Here is a 22,556-nt window from a genome sequence, read left to right on the forward strand (position 1 = left end):
CTATACTCCCACCTCACCTTCCCTACCCCACAGGCAAAGCCACTCTCATCACTGCCACCCGCCTTCGCGTTCATCCGACCCATGAAGCGCGTTTCAGTTGAGGCTTTCGCTTCCACCTTCTCGCCCCTCCCCCTTCCCCTTCGGCTGACTCCCACCCTGACACAGCCCTCTCCACTCTCCACTCTGCTATATCTGATACCCTTGATATCCTTGCCCATGAGAATCTGCCTGAAACCCAAAGCCAAATGGAACTCCTGGTATGACTCAGATCTCGTCCCCCTTAAACGCAGGTGTAGGGTGGCAGAGAGGAAATGGCATGCTTCATGTTCATCCTCTGACAAACTGGCCTGCCGCACTGGCTCTCCGTTCTCACTAAGAAGAGAGCCCTTATCCAAGCCTGCATCTCTGCAGCATCTAACAATTCGGGTAAACTCTTTAAAATCTGCAAGGCGCTGGTCAACCCTGCTGCAGTCTCCACCTCTCCTGTCCCCTCCCAGGCCCTCTGCACGGCACCGGCCTCTCACTTAATTTCAAAAACTCAGGACATCCTGTCCTCACTCTCCTCCCATCACCTCCCCTCTATTCCCTGCTCTCCCTCTGGCCCTTCTGCAGCCACCCCTCCTCCCTCCTTCTCTGCCTTTCCCCTTTTTTCTGCTGACGAGGTTTCGATCTATGAAAGTCTCGTCAAAACAGGTCCACCCCTGTTCCTCCAAAACTATCAAGGACCACATCAACTCCCTGGCGCCTGCCCTGGCTGACTTCTGCAATCACTCATTCGCCTCTGGAGTCTTCCCATCCCCCTCAAGCACTCCCTTGTGCACCCCCTTCTTAAGAAACCCTATTCCGACCCCTCCTGCCCAGCTAACTATCACCCAATCTCTATCACTCCCTTCCTGGGCAAGCTCCTGGAGGAACTGGCCATCTCCCAGCTTAATCTCCATGCTGAATCCGTTGGTAGACTTCATGACCATCAGTCTGGCTTCAGAGCTGCCAGAAGCAAGGAAACTGCTCTCCTGAACATCCGTGAAGACCTGCTCTCAAACCTTGACTGTAACACCCTTGTGTTCTCATTTTGCTCGACCTCTCTTCTGCCTTTGACACTGTCAACCACACCATCCTGCTCAACCGTCTCCGTGATAACCTGGGTATCACTGGTCAGGCTCTGGCGTGGCTGACCTCCTTCCTCTCCAATCGACCCTCCCAGGTCCAACTGGGTTCCTTCCTCGCGGACATCTTTTTCTCTACCTGTGGTGTCCCCCAGGGATCCAACCTCTCCCCCTGGCCGTTCAACCAGTACCTGGCACTTCTTGCTTACCGCATCGCCGCTCTCTGTCCCAACTTTCAGTGCTATGCGGATGATACCCAGCTCATTTTCAGGCTACCCTCGGCCTCCTCTTCCCCTTCCCTCATCTCGGACTGTCTTTCTGCTATCCAGGAATGGTGTGCCGCCAACGACCTCTGCCTTAATGCCAGTAAGACTGAGATTCTACTTATCGGCACACCCACTCCCTCCTTCCCTGCAGCTCTCTGGCCAGCCTCCCTTGGCCCTCTTCCTGCAAGGCAAAAAACCTCAGGGTCATCTTCGACTCCACACTCTCCTTCTCTCCTCATATATCGGACGTTTCTAAGAAGTCACATTACCAGCTACACCTCCTCAGAGGTATCCTTCCTTTCCTCTCCTTCCCCCAGAAGCTCACTGTCTCCAGAACCCTGGTTCTCTCGAAGCTGGACTACTGTAACAGCCTCTATCTAAATCTTCCTGCCTCTACTCTCCGCCCTTTGCAACTCATCCAGAACAGGACTGCGAGACTTGTCCTTGGCCTCAAGCCCAGGGACTGTATCTCTCCAGGACTGAAATCACTACACTGGCTCCCAGTGGCTGCGAGGATTAAGCTCAAAACCCTCTGCATTGTCCACAAGGCATTCTGGGGCCTTGGGCCAAAATACCTTCAACTCTCTCTTCCTAAATATCTTCCTTCTCGAGCTCTTCGCTCATCCACCTCCAACTACCTCAGGGTCAGCCGATTCTCCAAGCAACAAGCTGGGGGTAGATATCTCTCCGCAGCAGGGGCCTCCCTCTGGAATAGCCTTCCTGCCTCCCTGAAACTTGAGGAGAACCATCTCCGGTTCCGGAAGCACCTCAAAACCTTCCTCTTTGCCTCCACTTTCTCTCCCTCTCTCCCCTGCTAAAATCACTGAACCTGCACTGAATCTGCAACTGGGCCACTCACCGATCTCGGTCCTTGGCCCAGCCACTCTTCCCTGCACTGCCTACCTGCACTACGGGACTGTCTCTGTATCCTACAGCCCCTTCTCCCGGCACTTGCCTTGCACTTGGCACCAGCTGGCCCTATCATTTAGCTTGTATTATACTAACCATGTACTGCACTCTCCTTGCACTTGCCACCAGCTGGCCCTATTATTTATCTTGTATTCTACTAACCATGTACTGCACTTTCCCCCTCTCCCCTTCCCCTTGCACCTTTCCCAGTCCCCCTACCCTTGCACTATCTGAATGACAGCTGGCCTAGTAGGATCGTTGTCCGTCTCCCCTTGTCCCCCCCCTCTGCCTCGTCGCGCCTTGAAACACTTGTGTATAGACGCGTTACAAATGCCATATCATATATCATATCATATAGTCTATCTTCCCTGTCTCGCCTCCTTGCATAGTGGTGCCTCAATGCACTTGGAAAAACTGCAGAATCGTTGTCAGACCCATTTGTTGTTATCTACGCTGTTAATTGGATTAGATGCATTTTCTGTGCAGACTTGTATCGTTCAGAAATTCAAGGGCTCTGAATGACTTTGTTCCCCTTGTTCCCCTCCATCTTTGAGCGCTTTGAAACACTTGCCTTGTGTATAGAGGATTACAAATAAACATTACCATACTACACGAGGGGGAGAGAGGGGTGGGGAGGAGGAGACAGATATAGACACCGGGGGCAGGTAGTAGTTGTGAGGGTCACTATCCACATTCCTTCCTTTGGTGCCAGGTTGCTTGCCGGCATATCTTACCCAATACCAGAATTACACCATGCTTGCCAGTCTAGCTCAGTATCCCCTGGGCAGAGGCCGACGCAGTGGGAGAAGAACCTGACATTGGAGAAAGCCGTGGAGGTTCATTATTGAAAGGGTATGTAAGGTGATGTATTGGTTATTGAGAAATATGGTACGGGGTTGCGAGTGTTCATGAACGGTGTGAGTGAGACAGAATAGGAAGTGCATGGTAAGGTAAGTGGAATGGTGAAAGGAGGATAACTGGGAAAGAAGGCGTGGAGTGTAGTAGTGTGGAGAGATGGGTAGTAGTGTGGACAAAGGTGGTAGAATGATCAGGTATTTATAATTCACCTACACACAATGTGTTTCAAGGCGCAACAAGGCAAGAGGGAGGGGGAACAAAGAAGACAACAAAAAAAACGATCCTATTAGGCCTTGTGACATTCGGGACATGCAAGTGCAGTAAGAGAAGTGCAGGGAGAGGAGGGAGGGACAGTGGGGAAAACTAGTGCCAGTGGAGGTCAGAAAGAAGGAAGAAAGGAAGAAGGGAAAAGGAAGGTCTTGAGAAGCGCCCGGAACTTAAGGAGAGAGGGAGGTGGTAGTAGGGTGGAGAGTGAGGTGGGAGTAGTAAAGTGGAGAGGCAGAGTGCAGCGAGGAGTATTAGTGCGGAGAGAGGGGAGGAGTGTGGAGAGAGGGGGAGGAGTGCAGAGAGAGGGGAGGAGTGTGGAGAGAGGAGGAGTGTGCAGAGAGAGAGGAGGAGGAGTGTGCAGAGAGAGAGGAGGAGGAGTGTGCAGAGAGAGAGGAGGAGGAGGAGTGTGCAGAGAGAGAGGAGGAGGAGTGTGGAGAGAGAGGAGGAGGAGTGTGGAGAGAGAGGAGGAGGAGTGTGGAGAGAGTGAGGAGTGTGGAGAGAGTGAGGAGGAGTGTGGAGGAGTGTGGAGGAGTGTGGAGGAGTGAGGAGGAGTGTGGAGGAGTGTGGAGGAGTGTGGAGGAGTGTGGAGAGAGTGAGGAGGAGTGTGGAGAGAGTGAGGAGTGTGGAGAGAGTGAGGAGGAGGAGTGTGGAGAGAGTGAGGAGGAGGAGTGTGGAGAGAGTGAGGAGGAGTGTGGAGAGAGAGGAGGAGTGTGGAGAGAGGAGGAGTGTGGAGAGAGAGGAGGAGGAGTGTGGAGAGAGGAGGAGGAGTGTGGAGAGAGAGAGGAGGAGGAGTGTGGAGAGAGTGAGGAGGAGGAGTGTGGAGAGAGTGAGGAGGAGTGTGGAGAGAGTGAGGAGGAGGAGTGTGGAGAGAGTGAGGAGGAGGAGTGTTGAGAGAGTGAGGAGGAGGAGTGCTGAGAGAGTGAGGAGGAGGAGTGTGGAGAGAGTGAGGAGGAGGAGGAGTGTGGAGAGAGTGAGGAGGAGGAGTGTGGAGAGAGTGAGGAGGAGGAGTGTGGAGAGTGAGGAGGAGGAGTGTGGAGAGTGAGGAGGAGGAGTGTGTAGAGAGGAGGAGTAGTGTGGAGAGATGTAATGGAGAACGAGGAGAAGGAGAAGAGCAGGCAGGAGTAGCAGAAGTAGAATAGAGAGGGATAGTTGTAGTACAGAGAGGGGTGGTAGTAGTAGGAGAAAGTAAGATTGGAGGGTGTAGGTGGGTAGTGAAAAGGAGAGAAGAGACGGTAGACAGAAAAGGAGGGAAAGGGGAGAGAGACCGATAGTCACAGGGAGAGAAGAAGGGGGCGTACAGGTTAAAGAGCAAGCGGGGCTCGAGTGTCTGTGAAGCACCTATTCTTGTTACAAACTACCTTTCAGAATTAGAGGACCACTATATTGTTCCGAGAGGGAGTTAGTGAGATGTTCACTTTTATGCCATCACCACTAATCATTAACAGTAAGGGTATTATATTTCTAGCACTGTCCCATACATATGTTAGAGAGGAAGGACCCTCAAAGAGCCACTTGAATAAAGATAATAAAAACCACTGAACTGTCTTTGGGAGCTGGTATGTTCTTGAGAATCTGCGACACATCTAAAAGACTTAACTTGTTTCCTTTCAGAGGCGATCAGCGCATTTGATCTCACTACCAAACTGTCTGTGTACAATCATGTCTCACAAAACATGCATAGCAATTGGCCCATAAATCCAATGCCTCCCAGAATCGGGAGTCCTGGCCCTAAAATCAGACCAAGATTGTAGGTAGAAATGGCGCCCGAATGTAGTCTAGCTTCTACACTTTCATACATCTTTGCTAATAGAGATCAAAGAAACGGCCCACATTACACAGCTAGTCATCCCTAGCTTTAGACTCACAACAATTCTAATTGATCCCATTACCATTACGAATGTGTTTGTGACTTGCAATTTGTTTAGTATCCCTTCCCTGTTTAAGATGTACCATATTGCAGGGTTCGCTCTTGCTTGCAGCCTGGAAGAGCCTGGTTAGCTTTAAACTAATAGCTACCAGGAACAACTTTTGGCTCCCAGACCAGCTGATCGCATACAGACACACCTATGTGAATTTAACTATGCATTTGAGACAACCTATACATAAATATTAGCCCATATTTTTACAAGCACAAGGGATCTTAAATAATGAACACAATGATATGTTTGCATCTCAAGTAAAGTTTGATTTGCGGAATGCTATGAACTAGCTCCTAGTTCCCCAGTGGTAAGCTCCTGGTCACTGGTTTATGCTGGATACCCAGGAGCTGCTGTTTGCTCCTGCTTACCCAATCTCACTTCCGACCCTGGATATTGGACTTTTTTAATACGCGTTTTATTTTATTTATTTTTATTTTTCCTTTCCCCTCTTTTAGGCTTAGGGCCACAGTGTGATCAATAAACACTTCTATAACTTCCCGGATGGGGCCAGAAGGTTCTCCTTTGTAATCCAGTGGTTCGAACTAAAAGCAAGGCTTCCATCAAGTCCCCTCACAGGTTGCATTGATCACCCAATTCTGTGCTGGGACTGGAACCTCAAGCCTCTCCTTGCGCTCTATGGCAGAGTGGGCTGCTGAGATTTCCTGCCAGAAGCACCCTTTCACAGCAGACAGTGCCTACCTCTGCGCAGTGGCAGCAGCTTGTTCTCCAGGATTTCCCGCGCATCTGTGCCCTCGTCCATCAGATCCAGCTTGGTAATGACACCGATGGTCCGCAAACCTACAGAAACAAGGATCCAACAAGAAAAATGTTCATCCCAGGAAAATAAAATTCACTTCATGTTCATGAAGTTTTTCAGAAGGTAATACACAATGAAAATATTTAACATAGTGAAACGGATTGATAGTAATATGCAAGTGTGTTTTTAAAAATACCATCCTGTAAATTGTGTATACGGGCATGTAACTAATCAAATACTGTCTTGGAAGATGAGGGTTGATGAGGCTGGGATGGGATGTGGCAGCAGGAAGAAAAAAAGTGGTGTTTTTTTCACAAAAGTCATACAGTACATTTGAAGTTGTTGCTCAATATAATGTCCGTAAAGTACAGGCGAAGAATTAATGTGTCTGTGTTACAATGTATTTAAAATAATATTGCGGTCAGACTGGCATCCTAGAGTTTGAAATCTGAGGCAGCCACCTCCAGTGTTTGATGGAAACAGCGGGTCTGCAAGTGTATGGGAGTACCAGTTCTCATGAAAGCGTTGAGCCATGTTGTTGCAAAGTGAGAATGTATTTGGATTCTGAGTGAAGATCACTGGCTTTGCTTTTTTGGTTGCGAGCTGAGGAGGTCCACGCATGGGACTGAACCCATAAAGGTCAATTGATTTTTGACCTTGAGCGAAAGGAAATAGTCAGTAAGAATGCAGGGAGTGGAAGTTTGCAATAAGGCAAATTTGATAAGGTTATGCATTCCAAAACGTGTAAGGCACATGTAATACAAGTTCATGAAGATTCTTTGGTGCAAGCACATTGCTGTCCGAGTTTCAGGAAGAGAATGGAGACGGTAAATATCGTGTAAGTTTGCTTTTGACGACTCTACACCGGAACACGATTTCATTTTTTATTACCTGAACATTAATTTTGGCAATGCAACTGACATCATATCTTTCTGTGTAGTTGCCATTTTTTTGTAGTTATGGGGAGTCCAGAATCTCAGCGTTTGTAGACTATCACTAGATGCACCCATGTTCACCGCTAATATTTGTTTAAAATGTCATGTATGACCACATCGATTTGTGTATCAGTTTGCTGTGTGTAGTAATTGTTACTTTAAACTGTATGCTGAATTAAGAAATCAATAGATGTATTCTAATAAAGGGTGGGTATTGATACGTATTTTCTGTTATGTTTTCCAAATCGTTACATGCTGCCTTACTGCAATTGCCATGGATTCCAGATGTCAAGTGATGGATTTTTTTGCACGCCAGGTGCACGTACTCGTGAACGGCTGCATCACCGTGACTATTATGTGGGACGATTGCGCAGGGCCCATGTGTCCATACGCTGCACTGGTGCTTAGGAGTAAAGTAACTTCTTTTATGGTGGTCTAGGCCCAAGTTCATGCCGACGCTCTGGAATTCACTGTGCGACCGAAGGGGTTCATTTATCCAAAACAAATACTTTGTTTATGGGAAAAGAACAACGTGTACCTCACGATTAACATTTTTCGATCACGAGCGCAGAAACAATTTTGCAATTTGCTTGCATATGAGAATAGTCCGATGTTCTCGGACACTTTATTGTGAAATAAAAGTACTTTACAAATTGTAAAGTGTTACTGGTTTCTTTACAAAACCGGTTTATTCTTTCTAATTGTGATGTGCTATGTTTTAAGTCAATGTGTGTTCGTTTTCAGGTTCTGCATCACAGCACGTAGGCGCTTATGGGCGCATTTGGCTACGCTGGAGAGGAAAGTCATCGACAAAGGTGTTGAATATCACTAGGGTTGGTTATGTGAGGGTCAGGGGCGGGCCATATGATTTAGTGACGTCAGAGCAATTTATCTTAGCCAGATGCAGCAATGGACAAGATTAGCACAAGATGGACGCGCTCTGCTGTCAGATTTGGTATGTTTCTAAAAGAGGAAAAATGAGGCAAGGTTCACTGAACATTTTTGCGATAAATCACCGTTTGTAAAAATAAAATACATGGTCGAACCATCGGGATAATATTCTCTGACCGTTGCACTTGTGAAACTTATGAAATAATGTGTGGGGAGGTGAGGGTTAATGCTGATGGTTGGAATACTTCTGACATGATTGCGAATGAGTTTACAAAGTTGGTTGGGATTTTGTGCACACCTAATATGACGAATCATTAGTGTATTCTTTTGACAGTTTTGAAAGAAAAATAACCTGGGTGGATTTACAGTAAATCTGCGTAAGGCTGATTGTCAACAACCGAAAAGCATGGTGTTGGAGATGTGGCAGTGTTTTCGTATTTGACAAAAATAGCGGTACAGCTTCAGTCACTGAGGGGTAGGTTGTAGCCATGGGCAGTGGGCAGAATGTCGGGGTCATGGTATAAGGTCATGATCCGGACAATGTGGCTACTGGCCATTACTAGAAGGGACAAAACATATGGTTAAAGTGGCAATATCCACCTGGGACTGGCTTTGTGGTAAAGTTGTTGCACATTAGGATACATTTGAAAGGGAAGAAAAATGTGCTCATGGTAATATTGTCATAGGGTTTCCTTTTTGCTTTTTGCAGGCAGGAAGGGCCCTGTATGGCACACCCGCCTTCCCCTTCTATGGTGGCCATCTTGGAAAAGGATTTCCTTTGCTAAACCGGGACGCCAGAGGCATCCCGGTTTAGGACAAAAAAAAAATCATCTTTTTTAGTAGCACGTGTTACTGCTTTGGAAATCTAGATTGTTAATGGCATTCATCCCCCATTTTAGGGGTGTAAGGGGGGGAATGAGCCAGAGACCTCGTTATGCACTCTCGCTTCGATTGGGCTGATAACTTGGCCTGCTGGCCCTTTATCCACCGTTCCAGTCCCTGGAACCGAGGATGAACTCTACAATATTCCCATTAGCATAACACAAACTGCAAATGGAAATGTTGGAAAATCGTATTGAGTCTATGTACTCTACTTGCGAAATATAAAGTAGATGGAGTCTATGCGTTTTTTTTTAGTTCAATTTTTTACCTGTGAAAGGTGCATCATAAAAGAACATTTATTTTGTTTATGGATGGCTTTTTTTGGGAAGATAGCTAAGAACGAAAGTTGCGGACGGAACTGAGGAAAGAGACACCAAACAGTAATATGGCGGGGTAGGTGGACGGGGGAAAATGTTTTGCGTGTGTTATTTGTAAGCTAGGGGCGGTGTTTCTCATGCTCTTTCATTACAGCAGTGGTGCTGTTTCTTGGGGAGGAGGGATGCCCTTAGCGGATGTCATTTTAAGATAAATAGCAGTTTTGCTAAAAGTGTGTACTGTGTACTAGATTGTTAAAGGCTGTGTACGAATAGGTGTCGGAGTTGTGCAAGAGAAATGTTGAAGTTGCTAGTTCCTACAGCAGTACAAAATGTACTTCCACACTATCCACGAGGCACAGATCTTATTGTGAAGTGCGTACGGCTTTTCGGACACGTCACCATGCTGTGCGCCAGCATTTGGTCATGTGGCATTCTTCGGAAGGTGTGCAATGAAGTCAGATGTTCGTTTACATTATGGTTACGTGCCACTACCAGAAATCTATGAAATTCAGTAAAAAAATGTGTTAAAGTGGCGTTATGGTTAAGTTGCGCTACTAAAAACCTATGAAATTCATTAAAAAAAACTTTAAGGGGAGGTTATGGTTCCAAGTAAAACCGAAAAACCCTTGAAATTGGCAAGTTATGGTAAGGTAAGCAACCATAACTCGTGCCACCATTGTGCACTACTAACAATAACACCCAGGACATTAAAGATGACTTCACAAATGTCATTGATGACATGACTGACGACATCACATCTTGCTCCCCCTTTTTTCCTTTTCTGACATATCTAGGCCACATGGTTTTCTACAGTACCAGTACAGAACTAAATATTGAAAAAGCACTACATTTGTAGACCTATCCTTCAAGTATGTTCTTACAGTAATTTCTTTGGGGTCCAGTCACATCATATGAAACATATACATAGGGGAAGACATGCTTGAAAGACAGCAATCCTTTCTGTGCATGAAGATAATCAGTAGGGTTATCAGCACTTTCTGAGAGTTATGGTTTTTTTTATTACTGTACTTTCCCTGTATATGCTCATTTGTATACATTGTACTCACACTACTTTCCTTAGGGTCCAGTCACATCATGTGATACATATGCATAGTGTAACTACCAGCTTTGAAACAGAGCAATGATTTCTCTGCATAACGATAATCAGTTAGGTTATGAACAGTTTCTATTACTACTGCTGCTTTTTTCCTCACTTCATTTTCCCTGTATATACTCATATTTATATGTGTTGTTGCTCTTTGTGTTTTGTCTGTAATAATGAAATTATGTATTAAGTGGGTTTTATTAGCTACTTGTAACATGTTTATTATGCAAAACTGTAATAAGAAAGCAGTTATTTCACTATTCAACATGGCAATATTATGAATATTGCACCTTCATCATGTATGCAGCACACACTGACTATGTTTCTGCATGAGTAGCTTCGTATACTGGATAGAACTTCATAATAGAGTGCTATTTATATCAATGCATTGCTTAATGTACTAAGTAGCACATTACATTTATTCCAATTATCCTTGACATTTTTTGGTGAACATTATAATAAGAATCCCTTCTACAGAGTTTTCATGAAAAGTAAATGAACAGGTGATGGCATCAGTGATGTCATCAATGACATTTGTGATGTCATCTTTAATGTCCTGGGTGTTAGTCTTAGCAGTGCACAATGGTGGCGCGAGTTATGGTTGCTTACCTTACCATAACTAGCGAATTTCAAGGGTTTTCCGGTTTTACTTGGAACCATTACGTCCCGGTAAAGTTTTTAGTGAATTTCATAGGTTTTTAGTAGCGCAACTTAACCATAATGTCCCTTTAACAAAGTTGTTTATACTGAATAGTATATATATATATATATATATATATATATATATATATACACACATACATACATATATAATTTACATTACTCACCGTAATCGTATTTCTGATGCTTGGATCTGCTTAGATTCACATGCTGTGCATAGGCCGACATCTAGTGGAAGCTGCGGAGTATTACAGTTTGTTTTTCGAAACTCGAAAATGGGCGTCGACACAGGGCGTGCCAGTAATACTATCCTTAGTGAGACGTCCACTGTACCCAAGATCCCTCACGCGTCTAGGATCCTCAGATTGTATTTTTTCTGACATGAGGTAGCATGAGGAGTAGCGCGAGAATAGATAATCCAAGCAGATAGATAGAAAGGTAAGACTACAAGCAACCATGCGCCTTCTCTCAGAGGGGAGGAAGGGTGGGTCGCATGTGAATCTAAGCAGATACAAGCATCAGAAATACGATTACGGTGAGTAATGTATCCCTTCTGAGGCTTGTGGAATCTGCTTAGATCACATGCTGTGCATAGATTAGCGAGCAGTACCGGAATGAGGTGGGATGTGAGAAGGGTCATGAGCAAATAAGTGTCTTAGAACCGCTTGTCCCACTTGTGTATCTGCCTTGGAATGGGTGTCAATGCAGTAATGCTGAGTAAAAGTGTGAATAGAGCTCCAAGTAGCTGCTTTGCAAATGGTGTCAAGGGGTACATTTGCAATGAAAGCCAGAGTGGCCCCAATGCCTCTAGTAGAGTGGACTCTTGGCGTGAAAGGCAGAGTTCTTTCAGAGAGTGAGTAACACAGCTGGATACAGTTAACAATCCACTTCGAGATGGCACCTTTAGAGACGCGATCCCCCTTTCTGCCTGTAGCTACGGAGACAAACAGTTGATCTGTTTTCCTTAGCGGTCTGGTTTGATTTACATAGTAGAGGACCGCCCTACGCACATCTAGGGTGTGTAGTTTCACCTCAGTCGAGCTTTGAGGGTCCTGGAAGAAAGCCGGAAGCTCGATGGACTGGTTTACGTGGAATTTAGATATAAACTTAGGTGAGAACCTAGGGTGTGTGCGTAAAACCAGTTTGTCTTTATGGACAGTAAAGAAGGGATCCTGCACTGACAGAGCCTGAATTTCACTGACCCTTCGTATAGAAGTAATAGCTACTAAAAAGGCCGTTTTATAAGACAGGTGTTTGAGACTGCTTTTATGCATGGGCTCGAAACGGGGGCCCCATGAGCTTAGATAGCACCACATTAAGGTCCCACCCTGGTGGTGGGTTCGAAATAGGAGGGTGAAGTCTCTCTACTCCTTCCATGAAGGCTTTAACTACTGGTACTTTCCACCACAAGACCTTGTTATGGGAAGTGGTGCATGCCGACAGGGCTGCCAGGTGTACTTTCAGTGAGTTAAAAACCAATCCTGCATCTAGCAGGTGGAGCATGTATGTAACAATAGTGGAAGGAGTGCAATCAACTGGGTTGATTTGTCTACTCTGGCACCAGATAACGAATCTCTTCCACTTGTCAAAGTAACAGTGCCTTGTGTTTGGTTTCCTAGATTCCTTTAGGATGTCCATACACCTCTGTGGTAAATAGAGATGTCCAAACTCTTTGACCTCAGGAGCCATGCTGCCAGGTTCATTGAGTTGGGTTGCTGGTGCACCGTTTGACCTTGGTGCTGGGACAGTAGGTTGTACCAGGCTGGAAGTTTGATGGCTCGCACACCGCCATCCTGCATAGGTGTGGGAACCACGGTTGTCTTGCCCACATGGGAGCAACTAGGACGAGCGTCATCGACTCTCTGTTCATCTTGTTCACCACCTTCCTGATGAGCAGTTGGTGGAAAAGCGTACGCAAACATCCCTGACCAGTTCATCCACAGGGCGTTCCCCTGGGAGTCTGGTTGGGGGAACCTGGATGCAAATCCTGGGCATTGTCTGTTTTCGCTTGTGGCGAATAAGTCTATAGTGGGGAAACCCCACTGAGAGAAGATATTTTCTACGACCTCTCTGTAGAACCCATTCGTGTTCCTCTGGTAGGGAGTCTCTGCTCAGAGCACCCGCTAGGGAATTGAGCTCCCCTGGAACATGTTGTGATGACAGGAAGATGTTCCGTCTGAGTGCACATATCCAGATTTTCTGGGCAAGCTTGGACGGATTTGGCGAACGAGTCCCTCCTTGCTTGTTCAGGTAGAACATGGCTGTTGTGCTGTCCGTCCGGATTTGCACTGACAGGTTTAGTAGGTGGGGCTCGAAAGCTTGAAGCGCTCTGAATACTGCCAGAAGCTCTAGCAGGTTGATGTGGTTCTTGGCCACTGAGGGAGACCAGAGACCCTGAGCTGTGTGGTGGAGATGGTGAGCTCCCCACCCCGTCAGACATGCATCGGTAGTGACTACTGCCTTTACTTCGGGATCGTAAAAGGGTTTTCCCTGTGCAAGATTCTCTCTTGTCCACCAGTGAAGGCTTTGTACTAGTGTTGGCGAAACGACCACTAGATCATCCCACTGACCACTTGCCTGAGACCACTGTTTCGCCAACCATTCCTGCATGGGACGCATGACCAGGCGCGCGTGGGGGACCAGGTAAAACATGACGCCATCATGCCCAGTAAACGCATTGCTTTGCGTACCGTTATTTGGAGACCGGACTGATATTGCGGAATTTGCAGTAGTATATTCCGAATTCTTTCCTCTGAAGGAAAGGTCAACCCCTCTTGAGTATCTAGGATTGCTCCTAGGAACTGTTTTGAGGTGCTTGGCACCAGGCTTGACTTTTTCTCGTTGATTGAGAAGCCTTATTCGTGGAGGAGGTCGATAGTCCTTTGAATGTTTGTCCTGCAAATTACTGGGGTTTCCACCGTTATGAGCCAGTCGTCCAGATAAGGGTACACCGGGATTGCCTCCCTGCGTAGGTGTGCAGCCGCCACCGCCAGTACCTTGGTGAATACCCTTGGGGCCGAAGCTATCCCGAAGGGCAGTACCTTGAATTGGTAGTGCCGACTGTCCACCTTGAAGCGCAAGTACCTTCTGTGCGCTGGGAACATGGAAATATGGAAATAGGCATCTTTCATATCCAAGGTTGCCATGTAATCCCCTTTTTTAGGAGGGGGGATTACCTCTTGTAGCGTAGTCATACGAAACTTTTGGGGCTTGACATACTTGTTGGCAGGCCGTAAGTCCAATACTGGGCGCATTGTCAAATCTTTTTATGGCACAAGGAAGTAAGTTGAATAAATACCCTTGTTTACCTGGTGTCCCGGGACGAGTTCTATCGCGTCCTTTGCTAGCAGAATGGCAATCTCGTCGAGGAGAATCTTCTGATGTTCTAAAGAGTGTACTCTTTGTCGTGGAGGATGGTTCCGGGGACGCTGCAGTAGTTCTATACAGTACCCTGTGGATACTGTTGACAGCACCCATCTGTCTGATGTGATCCCTTCCCAAGCCTGGGTGAAGTTGGAAATGCGTCCCTCTACTGGGGTTGCGTGAGAAGAGACCCTGAACTGAGCGTCACTGCTTTGGTGGAGGCGTGCCGCCTCCTTTGCTGGGGCTGCCTCTGCCTTTACCACGTCCTCTCCTATTACCCCTGCCGTAACCCTGGGTAGACTGTTGGCTGTTGTTCCACTGTGTACCCTGCCCCTGGGAATAGTTAGAGCCCCTCTGTCAGTTTTGGCCGCGTGGGCGACATTACTATTCCCTCTCTGGTTAGGGGGTTTATTGGTTAACTGGCCAAGGGGCTTGAGTGTCTCGTATTCGTCCTTGGCATTCTTCAGTGCGTTCTCGACCGCCTTACCAAACAGATCGGCTTCCACCGGTTTGTCCAACAATGATGCCTGGGTTTCTGCCTTAAATCCAGACTGCCGTAACCACGCAGGTCTCTTGATAACAGTACCTTCTGCTATCAATCTGCCTGCGTTGTCCGCGGCGTCAAAGGTTGCTTTTAAAATGCAACCAGACACGGCTCTACCCTCTGCGGAAATCCGAGCTAACTGACCCTTTAAGGTGCAGAGGCTATGAGTGCCGCGACTTCTTGTAGTTGTAGCTGGCCAACAGGGTGGTGGAGTTTGCAATCCTTGCCTGATAGGCGGACGTTGAGGCTACTTTCCTGCCGAAACCATATAGTTTTTTGCTCTCCTTGTCTGGAGGAGCTTCGGACGATGACAAGGGTGTTCCAGCCCTCTTACGAGTGTTAGTGATAACTAGGGAGTCTGGCTTCAGATGTCCTTTTATATAGAGAGGGTCAGACTGGGCTGCCCTGAAAAGTTTTTCAACTCTGGGATTGACTGCTCTGGTGAGGTTCAGGTTCACCAGGGACGGGTCTATTCTACGCTGAATAGACTTAAGGATAGGGATGGCCTGAGCAACAGGCCTCCTTTCTCCCACTAACTCCTCGGCGAAGTCCCTCTCCTCTTGAGCACCCTGGGTGTCAATGTGGAAATGTTCAGCTGCTCGAGACAGAACTTCATTCAGGAGAGGTTGGTTGTCGACAGGGGAGTCCGTAACCGGGGGTTCCTTCTCTACCGGGGAATCTACTCTGTAGGTTTCCGGGTCGTCCTCATACTCTTCTTGGTCCTCATCATCCCCATAGTAGCCCGTGCCAGTTTGTTCTTCCAACATGCCCAAATCTGGATCCTCACAAAAGGATGTCTCTCCTTCATACTGAGAGTAGGTCTCTACATAGAAGGGGTCCGAATACCACGTTGGTGTTTCAAACCGGGACTTTTTACTTGGAGGTATAGGATCCTTAGAGCCTGAGGGTGCTGACCCGTCAGGAGTATAAGAGAGAAAGTGTTCAGGGTTTTTTGCGTAAAAATCTGCCAATGATGACATCCTTGACATGACCCTGTCTATGTCGTCACTAGACCATTCTCTAGAACTGGGAATCACTCTTTCTGGAAGTTTCTCTGACTTGTCCTGACTAAACCTGGAGGTCTGAGCAGGGGTCTTTGTGATGGCAGAAGACTTGGACTTGTCTGTCTATGAGTGGAGTGTTTTACAGGTGTTGAAGTAGGCAGAGGCTGCTTCCTTTGTTGTTTTTCCCCCTCCCCGTGAGTGGAAGAGTGTTTTCCCTGTTTTTTTTCGCCCCTTCGGAGCCTTTCGACGGCTGGCGTCGAAGTTCGGGGTTAGTGTCCCTATCCTTCGAGCGTGGAGGTAGGGGCTCGGGAGCCGCCGTAACGCGGTCTGCAGGCACCAACTCCTGGAGTGCGGTCTGGGGATGGAAGTCGGCTTCATCCTCCGACGATCAAACTTCCGTTACCTTGGGGAGCAAGGCACTCTTGGCAACAGTGGATGATTGCCTGGAGTCATGCGGCGATCTTGATCGAGAACGCCCAGAGGACGCTGATTCGGACCGTTCTCTATGTGCCTCTTTCCGAGAACTCGACGTGCACGTCGAGTCTCGGTTGGACTTCATGTGTTTTGTGGAAGTGTTGTGGGAAGCGCTTGCGTCGCCGGGGGTCTTCCCCTGCCGGACGACCTTTCGAGGTCGGGGACTTGCGCTCAGCTGTCTTTCGATGCCATAATGCCCTCGCCATCCGAAAGCACAGCGTCGCTGCCATCGCTGAAGGCGTCGTCCGCTGCCATGGCCTCATGATGCCTGGCGTGGTTGGCCCAACGCTTGATCGAACGGTTCTCAAGTGTTTCGGCAAGCAGAGATTGCAGGTGGCGTGCCCGTCGACCCAAGTTGCACTTGGGGCAGAATTGGAAAGGGGTACCCTCCATACGCACCTTCTGGCAGCGGGCTTGTAAGTGTAGGAATATATAAGAATGTACCTATATACCAAAAGAGTGTAGAGTATGTCCACCCCCCACTTTCCCTAATTGCAGGGCCGAGGCCAGAGGCCTTCCGAGGACCAAATCCGTCGTGCAGCTGTCGACGGTCGAATTCTTCTCCGGGCCGGCGTCGAGTGTAGAAGTTCAGTGACTCGACGTTTGGGTGGAGAAATGGGTAAATTTAACAATATTTAGCAAAAGGGTGGCTAAGGCCAGGGAACTCCGCGAAATGCTTCCGACCAGTATGGTGGAAAAAAACAATCTGAGGGTCCTAGACACGTGAGGGATCATGGGTACAGTGGACGTCACACTAGGGATAGTGTTACTGGCACGCCCTGTGTCGACGCCCTTTTTTGAGTTTCGAAAAACAAACTGTAATACTCCGCAGCTTCCACTAGATGTCGGCCTATGCACAGCATGTGATCTAAGCAGATTCCACAAGCCTCAGAAATATATATATAGATATAGGTAAGTGTGAGTATATATAGGAGGTATGTGTGTATAGAGGTGTGCATATGTGTGTATAGAGGTGTGTGTGTGTGTGTGCATGCGCGCATGTGTGTGTGTCCAGGGCTATGCAACTGTCAGGACTCTGGGCTTCCTAGCCATTTGGGTATAGCCCCTGAGTATCTAACACCACCACACTCTTAATCTTCACAGACCACCACCAGCACGTTACTCTTCCTCATCTGTTTCCCCCCCTTACTACCATCAGCTCACTGTTCTTTGTCCAAATCCCTCCACAATCGTACTCTTCCTCGTCACAGTCCCCCGACGAACAGCACATTATCTCACCGCAGTACCCCACTATTACCAACTGACTTTCTCGTCACAGGCCCCAACTACATAGTTTCAGTCTTCTTCATGACAGTCTCCAACTACACAACTTCACTCTTCGCCACAGTCCTCCACAAAACCCCACCTTGCTCTTCCTCGTCACAGTACACCATTACTAAGCCCTTGTCTAGTGGACAGAAAAAGAGGTGAAATACTTGATCAATCTGATGTTGCGTAGCTCATGAACAGATATGGTTACCAAATTCTATGGCATTAGTTATGTTTACGGAAAAAAGAAAGGTTTAAAAGGTAGTGGGAGGTAGAGCATATGTAAGCCCTTCAAATTCAGTGAAATAACGTTTGTTGAAATGGTGTTAGGGTGCTGATTTAATGCAACAAAACCCCTGAAATTCAGCAGGTGCAGGAAGCTACGGCACCTTAACTATGATGCCTGCATTGCGCAGCCGTAAGCCTTTTGATGACATCACAAATTACATCACTTATGGCATCATGAGTAACATCAATGGTGCTGCAGATCACACATGCAAGAAAGGAATACAACATTTAAAAAGCGTGTTTCTGCATAGAAGGGCGTCTTAGGTGCATTTAAAAATAAACAGTGCAATGCTGATGCACAAGGATGGTCACCATGTGACTTACTTGCAGGCCACATTTCCATGCACTCACCCTTACATCGACACAGGCTGTGACTCAAACTAAACACTGAATGTAGGCCACGGTGTGTCCATTCTTGGCAATGCTTGCAAGACTTCCAGCCCTACCCCTCCAAAGCACCATGATGGGGCTGCTTCTCTCCCAATGCGACCCTGCTGCCTGGGAACACCGGCAGCAGCTTTCCCTGCTCTGTCCTGCCCCCAGAGCCCTCCCCAGGCCTCCAGGGCCAACCCCTCCCTATCCTGGACCAGACCTGGCCAGCCCTCTGCACGGCAACCCCTGTGGCTAAGGGTGGCTCCTACATTGCCGGCTCCTAGATGTGTCTGCAGGTGTCCGCAGGGGAAGCAAAGGAAGCCAGCAGCCAATAGACACCAACAAAACTAAGTGTGGCATGGGTGGGGTGTAGAGCAATTACTCTACTCCAGAAAGCCCTCGCCACTCTAACTTACCTCTCCATAACGTAGACTGCCATAGAATTACACCATGCATTCTTAGAGAGATTTGTGACCATCAGCCTAAATCCGTTCTTGGCTGGACCTTAAATGTTGCAGTACATGATGCACTAACATACCAGCCAATGCTAGCATATGCCATACTTAGATGGAATTCTTAACCTTAGCCTGCGTCGCATCTGGACAGGATTATGAATGTTAGCATGTGCCGCACTTAGATGGAATTCTTAACTTTGGCCTGCGTCGCATCTTGAAGGAAATGTGAATGTGAGCATGCGCCACACTTAAATGAAACTGTGAATGATGACAATTGTAACACTTAAATGGAATCGTGATCACTAGCCTGCCTCATGTCTAGGCAGAATATTGAAATTAGCAAGCGCAACACTTTGATAGAATAGTGAATGATGGCAAGCATCACGCCTAGACATAATTGCAAGGACAGCAATGCCAACTAACCAATCCACTAACAATTTCATCCCTCTGCATTAACCTCTCAAACTCTAACCAAACACAACCACAAGCCTTAAACGCAGCAATCCGCACAAACTTTAACTACACTGCAACAACAAAACAAACCGCACATAGACTTGCACAACAGCACACAACGACTACCGACCGTAAAACACCCCATGCCCAGCCAACGGACCCACCGGGCTCAGGCTGCCAACAGCACATTACTGCTATCTTGCACTTTTCCAGTTTATTCCCACTAACACACCCCCCTCCTTCTTTCAGAGCCGCCAGAGCGCCAGGTGACCACTCCGGTGGTCATAGTGCGCGGTACAAATATCCTTTAACATTAACTGTACTCCCTAGCCACTTAAAATGTCCGATGCCATCAGTGATGTTGTATGAGAAATCAGCTAAGACACAATCTGCAACCTCCCCGAGGACCTTATTGGTAAATACCAGGGGGGATTATTGGGGGAATCATTTATGACTGTATTTGAACATACAGCACAGATGCAATATACCCAGTATTTAATGAAGGTCTGAAAATATTTGTCAAGCATTGTAAATAATGGTTGGGGAACTACAGAAAGTTGCTCTAGTACATTGCAATTGACAATTTAGATGCAATATAGGAGAAGTTTGCAATCTTTGGATCTCCAGAATTTGTTGCACTACAACTTCCACTAGCCCTACCCAGCATAGGCAATGGTGAGGATAAACGGGAGTCATAATTCAAAATGAATAGTGGCATGCCGGTTTCAAACCTGTGCACTAAAACATTTACAACTTTTGTCCATCCATTATATTAGCTACTCTAGTCCAGATTACTATGTGTCCTCACAACATGAGTGTTTAAGATCACTGAACCTTGCACGCCACCTGCCCTAGCCTTTACTATTTTACTTGGTCCAGGCCTAACATTCGATTTGTTATGACAGTAAGGTGTCTGCCATATGTAGATACGTTGACTTCGGAAATTGCACCTTTTAATGCATGTTGTATGCTTTCGTGGACAGGCGTAAATTCCTAATTGTAGTACTCAAATGTATTCTTTGCATAGGTGATTGTTTTTAGAAAAGAGTGATAAAAAGGAACTAGCATATCATCATTTTGAATTCTCAATCAATACAGAGTAAACGATGTGTAGGAATACGATGGTTGTACATGGACAATGTTTTTAGATGCAAACTCCAACCAAGCTTCACACAAATCCATTCTTCTATGCAGAAAACAGCTTTTCAAATGTTGGATCTCTTTCTTGTATGTGTGACCTGCTAGTGATGTCAATTTATGATGCTATAAATAATGTCATATGTGATATCAGGATGCTTACGTAACTTCCAGTACTTATCGAATTTCAGGGATTTAGTTGCATTAAATCAGAACCTTAACGTCACTTCAACTAACGTTTGTTCACTGAGTTTCAAGGGTTTGTTGCATTAAACGTACTCACCTTAACTAAAGGTTTTTCTCCCTCTCATACATATATATTTATTCACTGAAAATGTTTGTTAAAGAGACTTTATGGTTAAGTTGCACTAATAAAAACCTATGCAATTCAATGAAAAAAAACTTTGTTAAAAAGGGACGTTATGGTTATAAGTAAAACCAAAAATCCTCCGAAATTCACCAGTTATAGTAAGCTAAGCAACCATAACTTGTGCCACCACTGTGACTGCTAAAATGAACACAGGGGACATCAAAGATGACATCACAAATGTAATTGATGACATCACTGATAACATCACATATCTGGGCCATTTGTTTTTGCTCACCAACATATCTAGGCAAGGTGGTTTTGTACATTCAGAATATTAAAATTCAAAAGGTGCTATATGTCTGGACGTTAACCTTGTCATATGTTCTAAAAGTACTTTCCTTAGGGTTTGGTCTAAGCTCGTGGTGAACATATATGGGGCAATAAGCAAGCCTCAAACACACAATGTATGTGTATACATGAAGATGAACTTTAATGTTATTAACATTTTCTGATGATGCCGTTTCTTTCTTCCTTACTTTAGTTTCCCTGTATGTGCCTCGGATTTATAAGTATTGTTTGTACTAGCACAAGTGTGTAGTAAGTCTTGATTTGTTAGCTAGTTATTAAATGTTTAACATTACTCAAAACTCTGATAAGGTAGCATTCATTTTTTTACTATCCAAAATTACAAGAATATAAATATTGTACTTCAATGGTGCATGCTGCAGCCATTGCCTATGTTTATGTATGATTATAGTTTCCTGTATTAACAACAACACTCCAATATAATGTTTTGTTTAGATGAGTACATTCTTTAATAGATTTAGTTCATGATAGGTCTCCCACTCACCCCTGAAATATTGTTAACATTATAGACACCCCCTTGTAGGGACTTTTCATCAAAATTAATTTTATATGTGATGTCATCATTGATGTCATTGGTGTTCGCCTTAGCAGTGCACGCGGGTGGCGCAAGTTATTGTTGATTAACTTACCCTAACTACCGAATTTGAGGTTTTTAGGTTTTACTTTTAACCAGAACGTCCCTTTAACCATGCTTTTTCAGTGAATTTCATGGGTTTTTACCAGTGCATGCTAATTTCCTACAACTTACTAATATCACGCTTACCCCAATAAAGCAACATTTCGGTCAAATTTTTCACCTTAAAATTCTGCCATGTCCAACCTTTTTTTTAAAAACAATTTGTATTATTTTATTACAACCAAAACAAAAAGGCAACAAACTTACCACACACATAACATTTAAATATTTATATTTACGCTTCCAAGTCTGCTGCCCACGCCCCCCTCCCCACCCCCCATCCGAGCCTACTTCGCCTCTCGCACTGCACCTGATTCTATTAAGGGGATTTCTCTTTCTGTATCCTCCTCAGAGTCCTGGTCACTTGACCAGTCTTGGGCGGGTCCATATAGCGTGGCCACTAGGTGCTTCCAGGAAGTCAGGGTTTCTGCCTCTTTCTCCCCCCTTGCCCTCTATTCCCGATTTCACACCATACTGCTGTTTCAGCTTTGGTCCATTTGTGTAGGTCACTCCACCAAGGTTCTATTCTAGGTCTGTTACATGCTTTCCATCCCATGGCCATTCTGCGCTTGGCAAGTATGTATGCCAAGTCCTTTAATTTGCTCACAAGTTTTCGTTGGCGTGGCCTAGAGAATCCTCCTATTAAACATGCCCACGCTGATTCAACATTTAATTTAATCCCCTTCTCTTCAAGCAGGTGGGCTATTTCCTCCCAAAATTTCCCAATTTCCGGGCATGCCCAAAACATGTGTCTCATCCCTGCATTGTCTTCCCTGGATTTGGGGTATGTTTGCCTTTCTGCATTCTTGAATTTAGCTATTCTTTAGGGGGGGTCATATATGCTCTGTGGGTTATATATAGCTGCATTTGCTGTAGCCTCGCATTTCTAGATACTTTTTTATGGCTCCCACATTCCATCGCTCATTGGTATCCCCACCTCTTCTTCCCAGCCTGTCTGAATTGTGTCACCTCC

At 46.1% G+C, this 22,556-nt stretch overlaps 1 protein-coding gene across 3 annotated transcripts in view; it reads right to left on the reverse strand.

The window, feature by feature from the left end:
- DNM2 (dynamin 2) overlaps window positions 1-22,556 on the reverse strand; it is a 1,516,513-nt gene that overhangs the window by 882,339 nt on the left and 611,618 nt on the right. For all 3 annotated transcript variants that reach the window (XM_069604271.1, XM_069604270.1, XM_069604269.1), the window contains exon 5: window positions 6,025-6,123. In XM_069604271.1, coding sequence (XP_069460372.1) covers window positions 6,025-6,123 — 99 coding nt within the window. The remainder of the gene's footprint in view (window positions 1-6,024; window positions 6,124-22,556) is intronic.

This window comes from Ambystoma mexicanum, chromosome 3q (assembly GCF_040938575.1).
Source record: "Ambystoma mexicanum isolate Mex_15411 chromosome 3q, UKY_AmexF1_1, whole genome shotgun sequence".
Classification (NCBI taxonomy): Eukaryota; Metazoa; Chordata; class Amphibia; order Caudata; family Ambystomatidae; genus Ambystoma; species Ambystoma mexicanum.